The sequence below is a fragment of the Physeter macrocephalus genome, chromosome 19 (genome assembly GCF_002837175.3).
Source record: "Physeter macrocephalus isolate SW-GA chromosome 19, ASM283717v5, whole genome shotgun sequence".
NCBI classification, from domain to species: Eukaryota; Metazoa; Chordata; class Mammalia; order Artiodactyla; family Physeteridae; genus Physeter; species Physeter macrocephalus.
In genome coordinates this window covers 63,939,667-63,950,642 of record NC_041232.1, presented here as the reverse complement: position 1 = coordinate 63,950,642, position 10,976 = coordinate 63,939,667, and the positions used below count along the sequence as shown (strand labels likewise).

Below are 10,976 nucleotides of genomic sequence, written 5' to 3'. Positions count from 1 at the left end.
GCGGGCCTCTCACTGTTGTGGCCTCTCCCGTTGTGGAGCACAGGCTCCGGACGCGCAGGCTCAGCGGCCATGGCTCACGGGCCCAGCCGCTCCGCGGCATGTGGGATCTTCCCAGACCGGGGCGCGAACCCGGTTCCCCTGCGTCGGCAGGCGGACACGCAACCACTGCGCCACCAGGGAAGCCCATAAAACAATATATTTTTAAATGCTGAATTAAATATGTTTTATTTTGTCTGCCCAACACAATTAATAGCCTCCTTCAGGAAGGAGTTTTCTTAAAAATCCTGTGGCACTTAGCACTGGATATTCAATACTAGTTACACCAAGTTGGGTATTGAGAAAAATCTGTTTGCTTACAAAGTATTTGAGAAATTTGTTCTCAAGTGTGTAAGCATTTTTCGTATGGCACAGGTTTTATTAATTTACTAAACAAAGCCCTTTTTAAATGGCTAGTGCAAGGGTCACCTTCAACCCTGCCTGATCCAAATATACAATCTAAACTAATGAAAAGGGCAAGTCAGTTGGTGGCCCATAGCTGAGGAAGGTGCGTGTGCAGTGATGCTCAAGGATGACGGGTGGTGGGGGGCACCTTCCCATCAGAAGAGGTACCATCTTTCTTGGTAATTTGAGTGGTGGTTACAGTGACTCCGTGTTGTGTTTTCAACAAAGCAAGATGCTTTTTCACTTCTGAAGCCATCTCTAAAGATATTAAAAGAGGCTGCCCTTCAGAATTATTAATGTAGTAAATCTCTAACTTTAAATTTGGGGGAGGTAGAGGTTAGTACTGCATAGCTCAATCACCAGGTACTTAGCATCCAATGCATGGCTGGAATCCAGTTTTAAGTTCTTTGAGGGACAGGAAAAAAACAGTAAGGCATACTTCCTGAACCCAACAAGCTTACTTTACAGTTTATAGAGACAAGACAATACACAAAAACCAAATGATGAACAATATTAGGTAGTGCATGTGTCAGAGCTAAATTGGAAGAATTCCAAAGTGAGATCAAGGGTGGTCAGGAAAGGCTCCAGAGAAAAGGGCAGACTTGAGCTGAGCCTGGACACTGGTATTCAGATGACCCTAGAGAGAGACAGAGGGCTTTCCTGCTGCAGGAGTTGACTTGAGTGAGCAGGAACTTGGCACTGGAGGTGGATGTGGTGTGTTCATGACCCTGAAGTCACTGGCCCCACCAGAGCAAAGAAGTATCCTCAGATTTATGCTGTGGGTTATGATTCTACTCCCGTGACCTTGGCCTCCACCCTCATCCTCTCCCAACTCTTCCAGCATCTGCCAAACAGCAGGTTCTTTGAGGCTCGGCGCACCCCGTCAGGGTGCCAGCGTACAGGGCATGTTGAGAGCATGCCATGTGGGATCCCAAGTGTTCATGGTTGAATCTGCTTTCCACGTCCAGTTAGGGTCCAGGTCTGAGAGCTGAATCCAGCCTCATGAGGTCTGCTTACTGGCAGACTCCATCACTCTGCCTTGACTCTTGGCTTCCTTTTTCCTCTTCAAAAAGCACCTGATTTTGTGGATCCACAGGTCCCCAAAGGAACTGACCAGAACTGGGCTCAGAAGCTCTACGACCGGCACTCCGGCAGCCAGCACTTCCAGAAACCCCGCATGTCCAACACAGCCTTCATCGTCGTCCACTTTGCAGATAAGGTGGGTCTCCTCTTGGTGGGCCCGGTGCTCCGCGAGCCCCGTCCAAGGTGGACTCAGCGTTCCTGGGCTAAGAGGGAGCTGACCTTTGAGTTCAGAGGGCCTGGAGTCTCTTGGGTGGGGCCTTGTCTACTCTCCTGGAGCCTGAGAGAGAAAAGGAAAGAGTGGCTCTTCTTCAGGTGGCTCCTTTCCCAGCAGCTGGCGTAAACTTAGAATTTCTCTACGTGGATTGTGTTCTGTGTGCACTAGCCCAGTGCTTCTCAGATTTTCATGTGTGTGCAAGTCACCTGGGGTATTGCTCAAAGGCAAGTTCTAATTCAGTTGATCTGGGGTGAGGCTGACAAGCTGCATTTAGAGCACCCAAAGGAAGCCTTCTGTTAAAGGCCATCTTACAGGAACTCCTTTTTAAAACAATATGGTTTTCCGCAAAATGAATATTCAACTCCCTCTTTGTAAACCCTGATCACATCTTGGGTTTGCATTTTGGATGAGGACATCTGTGGGTCTCCCACGTATGCACAGCCCTTTTCAGAAAACACTATGGATGAGCTGAAACTACTGGAGAAGCTGCTGAGGGTCCCGGGTCAGGCTGGAGCACTAACTACCATTTCTGTTTCCTGCTGTGGCTCCAGGTGGAGTACCTTTCAGATAGTTTTCTGGAGAAAAACAGAGACACGGTGTACGAAGAGCAGATCAACATTCTGAAGGCCAGCAAGGTAAAGAGCATCGGAAGCAGGGAAACAGGCGGAATGTCCACGGCCAGAGCCGGACAGGGTGTGGTTGGTGGCGTCCCCACTCCGGAGGGGCTGAGGCAGAGGTGCGGGGCAGGGGGAGGTGAGGGGTCCATAGGTTATTTCAGTCTGAGAATTTGAGAACGGCCTGATGGAGGGAAGAAAGCAAGGGATGGCAGAGGTGACTGGGAAAGATACCGGCTAATGGAAGGACAGGGGGGCGGGGGGAACAGGAGAAGTGACAATCGGAGAGACGATGGTAGGTATAACTGTGAAAACATTGCTGGCATCCATCGGGTCATATGTCCTCCATCTCCTACGTGCAGATGTAAAAGTACTTAAACCCCTTCAAATCCTAGTATCAGTGCGTTTAATTTCTGCTTAGCAGTCTGTGGAACTTCCCTATGGCCGGAAACTTAAATGGAATAATAGGATTCAAGGGACACTTAAATCTACAATTTTGGAATGTTACTTTCTGTTATCTCCGGGATTTCAGTTGTTTCCTTCTCACCAGCATGACAAAAAGATAGCCAATATTGTGTCCATTCTACAGGTAGAGGGAACAAGGCACTGATTCACCTAAACAAATATTTGTTAAGCACATACCTTGTGAGGCACTGCCCCTAAATGCACCTTGTACAAAGGTGAATAAGATAGATTCTACCCTCTAGGTGTTTACATTCTAGTGGGCTGTGAGTGGGCAGAAAAACAAGCATACAGTACCTGAAAAGAGAGGAGGTTTGGCTGGGGTGGGGGGGGTGCGGGGAGCGCGAGCCCCGCCGTTACAGAAAGCCACCCCGCCGATGCAGGTGCCGTTGCTGGCTTCAGCCCTTCAGAGGGAACCCAGAAAAGGACTCTCCAGGATTTAGGAGGCTTTCTACCAGACCACATGGTACTGAACTCACTGCAGAGGCCTGATAACACTAGAAATGGCAGATTAATTTCTCTTTGTGATAAGCTTTAGATGAATGCAGTAGGGTGAGATGATGGAATGGAGAAAATACACCCCACAAAATGGACCCAGGCACCTAAAGGCAAGTAAATCACGTGGCCCCGAGGCCAGGGTTTTAGGGAGGATGTGAGTCAGTACCAGCGATGTGGGCGGCCCAGGGCAGACCCCGGCCCCGTGTCATTTCCCGATATCCGGAGCATCAGGGAATTAGTCACTAAGACAAATTTGCTTTGGGTAAATGTGCACGTCAGTGCAAGATTAACCCCTCGGCTTGCCAGGTGTCCAGGCCTCTAGTCCATGGTGGTTAACGTGACTTTTTCCATTCTTTGCAAGGGAAGTGGGGAACGGGAGAAAAGCCACAGGGAGAGAGTAGAAGTGGATGGTTTGAGCCCTGAGGAGCACGTGTCCTCATTGTGTGCATCTTAGAAGTTAGACGCCTGTGACCTCCTGTTACTGTGACTCTGGCCTTAGAGGGCTGAGAAACCTTTGTTACAGGTTTCTCCTTTCAGGTGGGAGCACAAGTGAGGGGCATGCAGCGTCTGGTTCTGCCATTAATTTTTGTCTTAATTTGAGTGTCTCTTAGGGATCCCAGAATCTAGAAAGGAATCTCTCACGCTCTCTCTCCAGCAGATCATCTGTTATTAGTCACTGAGATTATTTTTCTTATTTTTATTTAACAAACTTTATTGAATATTTGTGTGGTATGTAGTAGTAACAAACGTATGTAGTTAACCTCACAGAACTTACAGTCTAGTGAAAAGATACAGAGTTTAATCAAAAATTTTGGTAATGCTGTGAAGGTCAGGAAGAAGGTTCTATGGAAAAGAATAATAGGAATGTGCTGGGAGTCCCCAGGGTCACCCCCAAATTGAGCCATTTGCTAGGAAGACTCACAGAACTCAGCATATTGTAGTACTCATGGCTATGATTTATTACAGCAAAAGGATACAAAGCAAATCAGCAAAGGGAGAAGGTGCATGGGGTGAAGTCCAGGGGAAACCAGGTGCAAGCTTCCAGAGTCCTTTCCGCTGGAGTCACACTGAATATACTTAATTCCCACAGCAGTGAGTTGTGATGATGCCTGTGACCTGTCTACCAGAGCAGCTCACCTGGGCCTGGGCATTTAGGATTCCCTACTGAGAGTCAGTGACATGGGCACCCTTTGCCTAGCACATACCAAAATTCCAGACTCCCAGAAGGAAAGCAGGTTCGTTCAGCATAAACCATACTGTTTGCATAAACAGTTTAGGCTCAGTGAACCATTCTTATCAGGGACTGCTGAAAACTCTGTCAAAATCCACATTGCCAGACACCAGCCAAGGGTCAACCTTGTAAGCAGGCCTTTCTAGGATGGCAGTCTCAGGCCTGCCATGTTAGCTCTTTTCTAAATAAGGGTATCATTGTAGATTGGGTTTTTATTAGAAATGAAATATAGGCTTATAAAAATTCAAATAGTATAGAAATATGTAAAATGAAAGTATTCTCTCCCATTCCTGACCTCCCTTTTCATGAATTCCCATTCTGATGATACAAACATGCTGGTACATGTTTTTAAGATTGAAATGGGGACTTCCCTGGTGGCGCAGTGGATAAGAATCCGCCCGCCAATGCAGGGGACACGGGTTCGATCCCTGGTCCGGGAAGATCCCATGTGCCGCAGAGCAACTAAGTCCGTGTGCCACAACTACTGAGGCTGCGCTCTAGAGCCCGCGAGCCACAACTACTGAAGCCCATGCACCTAGAGCCTGTGCTCCACAACAAAAAGAAGCCACTGCAGTGAGAAGCCCGCGCACTGCAACGAAGTGTAGCCCCCGCTCACCACAACTAGAGAAAGCCCGCACGCAGCACTGAAGACCCAACACAGCCAAAAAAATTTTTTTTTTTAATTTTTAAAAAGATTGAAATGAATTGCATTATACATTGTCCTCTCTAATTTTTCACTTACCATTGTATCTTGGCCATCTTTCCACATGAGTACATATCCACTTCTTTTCCTTTTTTAAACAACTGTTGGTATTTTGCTAATTCAAAGAATACTGCATGGAATGCCCTTTACGTATATCTTTGCTTACTTGTATAGTTATGTCTGTAAAGTTTTAGAAATGGAATTGACGGTTCAAAGAATGTGCACTTCAAAAGTCTAGAGGTATTGCTAAGTTGGAGTGTAAAATATGTCTGTGATCTACTCTTAAATGGTACCAACTCCTTTCTCTTTCCTGTCCACCTGCCACAACTCTAGCCTCCCCCTTCACCAACTAACATTTCTAAAGAACCAATGACCTTGTTGTCAGACCCTTCCACCCCCATCCCAGCAAACCCTCAGAGGTGCTGTGATGGTGGCCAGCAGTACTCAGAGATGAACCGAGAGAGGCTTCTAGGCCCACCAGACCCCAGCAGGAGGAGGGAGCGCTGAGAACTCTCCACCCTGGACCCATTTCAGACATCCCAGAGGATGGAAAGCAGAGATCGACACTAGGTCACTATAAACCTACAGATGGGATTTCCGCAGACTGCAGCTACGAATCAGAGTGATCAGAAATGTGCTTTAAATCATTTGGACAGATGGACACTTCTGGCGACATCTGTCATTGTAGCGTTTTTAAAACTCATAGTTTAAAATGAGCCTCTATCGTTTTCTTTAATTTTTTTTTCACAGTAGTCCCACAAAGTTTATGTTTCTAAGACACACTTAAAAGCAGAGAGAAAAATAAAGACCTGGAAAGATGCAAGCCTATGGTATCCAGTTAATGCCCAATTTTTTTACTGGTTTTCTTCTCACTAAGCATAGCTAGCTCTTAGATCCTATAAGTAAATCCATAGTTTTACTTAAAGTATTTTTTTTTAAATATATTTATTTATTTATTTTTGGCTGCATTGGGTCTTCGCCGCTGGGCGCGGGCCTTCTCTAGTTGTGGCGAGCGGGGGCTACTCTTCGTCGTGGTGCCTGGGCCCCTCATTGCAGTGGTCTCTCTTGCTGTGGTGTGTGGGCTCCAGGCACACAGGCTTCAGCAGTTGTGGCTCACGGGCCTAGTTGCTCCGTGGCATGCGGGATCCCCCCGGACCAGGGCCCGAACCCGCGTCCCCAGCATTGGCAGGCAGATTCCTAACCACTGTGCCACCAGGGAAGTCCCTACTTAAAGTATTTTTATTTGAGGGGAGACCCTAAGCATAGCTAGCTCTTAGATCCTATAAGTAAATCCATAGTTTTACTTAAAGTATTTTTATCTGAGGGGAGACCTATTAGCTTTTTTCTTTTGTGTGGCATCCCTGATAAGAAATTAACAAATTATTGTGAAAAATTAAGCAGTATGGAATGGAAGACTACCATATACCCTATCAGCCCGAAAGGATGTTTGAAGAACTCCCACTAAGAGCAGCGAGTGAGAAAACGGTGTTAATGAGAATGTAATTAGTAAAGCCAGTTACATTGCCTAAGAGGCTATAATATAGCTAATTGCTTTCTCAGCTATCAGAGAGCTATAAATAGAGACTTAAGAGATGCCTCTTTAAAACATGATTTCAGGTTAACAGACTGATTTGTTTTAGATGCTAAAGGTGGAGGGTTTTCCTTCTTAGTGTTTATTGTAAAAAGCAATATTTTAGCAATCTGAAAAAAAAATCTTGAAAGAATTTTTTTCTTCTGGAGATTTCCTCTTCTGGGGCAGTGCTGAGTGTAAGTCAGAGAGATGGGCAGTGGGCCCAGAGTTTATGCCAGCAGGTGCTGGGCAGTGAAGGCCACGCTGGGCCGTGTTCCTGGGCCGGCAGCCCTGATGCCATCTCTCCACGCCATCCCAGCAGAAGGGATCTTGAGACCAATGTGGTCCAGAGGCCAAGTAGACCATATTAGCCCAAAGCTGCCTACCCTGGGCCATGACAATCCCAGAGGTCCAGGAGTCAGGATGGAGTAGCTCCAACAAGGCCCAGACTCCATCTCCCCCCATCTCTGTTCTCCCTCAACTTCAGCTCATCAAGGGTGACAGTGCATGCGTTCCATTGCTTGCCCTGCTGCTAGCTTCCTTACAGGTTATACACACATTTCATTTTGAGCAAACGCATTTGCTTTAAAGTTTTTCTTAATTTATTTTTTATATGATAGCCTTTGAGTCAACATACTATATAACATTTGCTTTTAAGTGTTTTTGGAATGCTTCCTGTTTAAAATCAGTTTGTACTGGTAGTTAAAACGCCTCTACCAACATTTAGAATAAATAGGTAACTATGTAAGAGAGAACTTTAGTCAGTAAAACAATATAATCATTCTCTGCAATCCAGGAAGGTGGTCCCCCTTTCCTTCTTTAAACAAATAAAGTGCTGAGACTTTTCCTCCAAATCCTCTTTAAAACCCCTTTAAACAGAATATTTCTTACCTAAAAGTTCGAGATTTTTTTTCCCCCAGAGGGTAGCATTTACCATGTAAAATAATTGATTGAAAAGAAAATGTGTTTGTTACTTTGTTTACAGCCATAGCTTTTTTTTTTTAACATCTTTATTGGAGTATAATTGCTTTACAATGGTGTGTTAGTTTCTGCTTTATAACAAAATGAATCAGTTATACATATACATATGTTCCCATATCTTCTCCCCCTTGCGTCTCCCTCCCTCCCACCGTCCCTATCCCAGCCCTCTGGGTGGTCACAAAGCACCGAGCTGATCTCCCTGTGCCATGAGGCTGCTTCCCACTAGCTATCCACCCTACGTTTGGTGGTATATATATGTCCATGCCGCTCTCTCACATGTCTGTTTTAAAGAAAATATATTTTATGTTCATATAAATGGAAGTGAATAGGTGTGATTTCCAAGGTAACAGCTATGTATATACCTGTAACTGACATTTTTCTTAAACTGTCAAGTGGTCTTTAGAAAGTGTTTTCATACTTCTTTTAATCCCTTTTCAAATAGATCTGCCTCAGGCTTTTAAAATCTATATATAGACTTGAATAGCAGAGAACAGGAAAGCCAGTACCTGTGGACACTTTGAAATAAGTGACAAATAGTATCAGGGAAGTACTTGGTTTGTTTGACTGTTTCATCTAAGTGTTTTCAAGTCTGAAGGGAGTACATTTTTAGAAAGGCCCAGGTGGATCGTGTTTCTGAGGGCTGCCCTAAGATGAATTGTAGTACTTCCGTTACTGGTCGGTCAGCTGGTACATAGACTTTCCAGTCACTCTAAGAGCAGAACTGGAGTTAGTCAATTAAAAAAAAAAAATTTTTTTTTTCCTCTCACAGTGAATAGGTGTGATTTCCAAGGTAACAGCTATGTATATACCTGTAACTGACATTTTTCTTAAACTGTCAAGTGGTCTTTAGAAAGTGTTTTCATACTTCTTTTAATCCCTTTTCAAATAGATCTGCCTCAGGCTTTTAAAATCTATATATAGACTTGAATAGCAGAGAACAGGAAAGCCAGTACCTGTGGACACTTTGAAATAAGTGACAAATAGTATCAGGGAAGTACTTGGTTTGTTTGACTGTTTTATCTAAGTGTTTTCAAGTCTGAAGGGAGTACATTTTTAGAAAGGCCCAGGTGGATCGTGTTTCTGAGGGCTGCCCTAAGATGAATTGTAGTACTTCCGTTACTGGTCGGTCAGCTGGTAAATGGACTTTCCAGTCACTCTAAGAGCAGAACTGGAGTTAGTCAATTAAACTCCCTGTGCCATGAGGCTGCTTCCCACTAGCTATCCACCCTACGTTTGGTGGTATATATATGTCCATGCCGCTCTCTCACATGTCTGTTTTAAAGAAAATATATTTTATGTTCATATAAATGGAAGTGAATAGGTGTGATTTCCAAGGTAACAGCTATGTATATACCTGTAACTGACATTTTTCTTAAACTGTCAAGTGGTCTTTAGAAAGTGTTTTCATACTTCTTTTAATCCCTTTTCAAATAGATCTGCCTCAGGCTTTTAAAATCTATATATAGACTTGAATAGCAGAGAACAGGAAAGCCAGTACCTGTGGACACTTTGAAATAAGTGACAAATAGTATCAGGGAAGTACTTGGTTTGTTTGACTGTTTCATCTAAGTGTTTTCAAGTCTGAAGGGAGTACATTTTTAGAAAGGCCCAGGTGGATCGTGTTTCTGAGGGCTGCCCTAAGATGAATTGTAGTACTTCCGTTACTGGTCGGTCAGCTGGTAAATGGACTTTCCAGTCACTCTAAGAGCAGAACTGGAGTTAGTCAATTAAAAAAAAAATTTTTTTTTTCCTCTCACTCAGAAATGTGTTCCTTTGCGTGAATCCTTTTTCAAACAAGAGCTTGGTAACTACTTTTCATTGGGACTTGGGGTTTAGTTACAGCTGGGACACTCCTGGGACAAGGAGGTCTGTGTCTGGCCCTGCCCCCTTGTCCTGGTCTTTTACTACTGCCTGTAGCCTGAGGTTGAACGTGGTGACTGTCGGTCTTTTAGTACTGTGGTCAAATTAGATGTATCTTTACTTTTACTGAGTTTATAATACAAATTCTGTATAGAATGTAAAGCCTGCCCCTCCTCCCTAAAGTCCCAACAAACTCATCTTCTTCTCCATCCCAGGGACCCTACCACTTCTAAATACGGTCTCAATAGCAAGGACCTACAATTAAAACATAACTTTTAAAATAAAATTCACATTCTCCAGACTAAACCTTGGTTGTTCCCAAATTATAGCACAGTGCCAGTGTAGATTAAAATCTGCCTTGAACAGAAGTTTTCCTTTTTTGTTCTTAAGTTATAAATCCTTTAATATGTCAAATTTTTTTAAAAAAGGCATAGCTTTTCTGATTGAAGCAAGAGAAAGGGGCTTACGTTTGAAAAAAAAAAATTTTTTTTTTCCTCTCACTCAGAAATGTGTTCCTTTGCGTGAATCCTTTTTCAAACAAGAGCTTGGTAACTACTTTTCATTGGGACTTGGGGTTTAGTTACAGCTGGGACACTCCTGGGACAAGGAGGTCCGTGTCTGGCCCAGCCCCCTTGTCCTGGTCTTTTACTACTGCCTGTAGCCTGAGGTTGAACGTGGTGACTGTCGGTCTTTCAGTCCTGTGGTCAAATTAGATGTCTCTGTACGTTTACTGAGTTTATAATACAAATTCTGTATAGAATGTAAAGCCTGCCCCTCCTCCCTAAAGTCCCAACAAACTCATCTTCTTCTCCATCCCAGGGACCCTACCACTTCTAAATACGGTCTCAATAGCAAGGACCTACAATTAAAACATAACTTTTAAAATAAAATTCACATTCTCCAGACTAAACCTTGGTTGTTCCCAAATTATAGCACAGTGCCAGTGTAGATTAAAATCTGCCTTGAACAGAAGTTTTCCTTTTTTGTTCTTAAGTTATAAATCCTTTAATATGTCAAATTTTTTTAAAAAAGGCATAGCTTTTCTGATTGAAGCAAGAGAAAGGGGCTTACGTTTGAAAATACTCTTATAATTGAATCCGATTTCAAAGTTCCTCCTGTGGTTCTGATACATGCTCCTGACCTTAGAAGTTAACAGATTTTTTACAGAAAAAGCCACTACTAATGATTTCAGTACATTAGACCCCTTAAACAGTGTAGTCATGCAGTTGGTAACTTCTGCCCAAGACTCAAACGTCTTGGAAGTCTATTTCTGAAAGTATATGAATTAGAATAATTTAATCAGTTTATGTATTGTTTAG

At 43.7% G+C, this 10,976-nt stretch overlaps 1 protein-coding gene across 1 annotated transcript in view; it reads left to right on the top strand.

Moving 5' to 3' along the window:
* Nucleotides 1-10,976, top strand: part of MYO5B (myosin VB) — a 324,120-nt gene that overhangs the window by 267,911 nt on the left and 45,233 nt on the right. The window contains exons 13-14 of the mRNA XM_028479944.2: nt 1,538-1,660; nt 2,290-2,373. Coding sequence (XP_028335745.1) covers nt 1,538-1,660; nt 2,290-2,373 — 207 coding nt within the window. The remainder of the gene's footprint in view (nt 1-1,537; nt 1,661-2,289; nt 2,374-10,976) is intronic.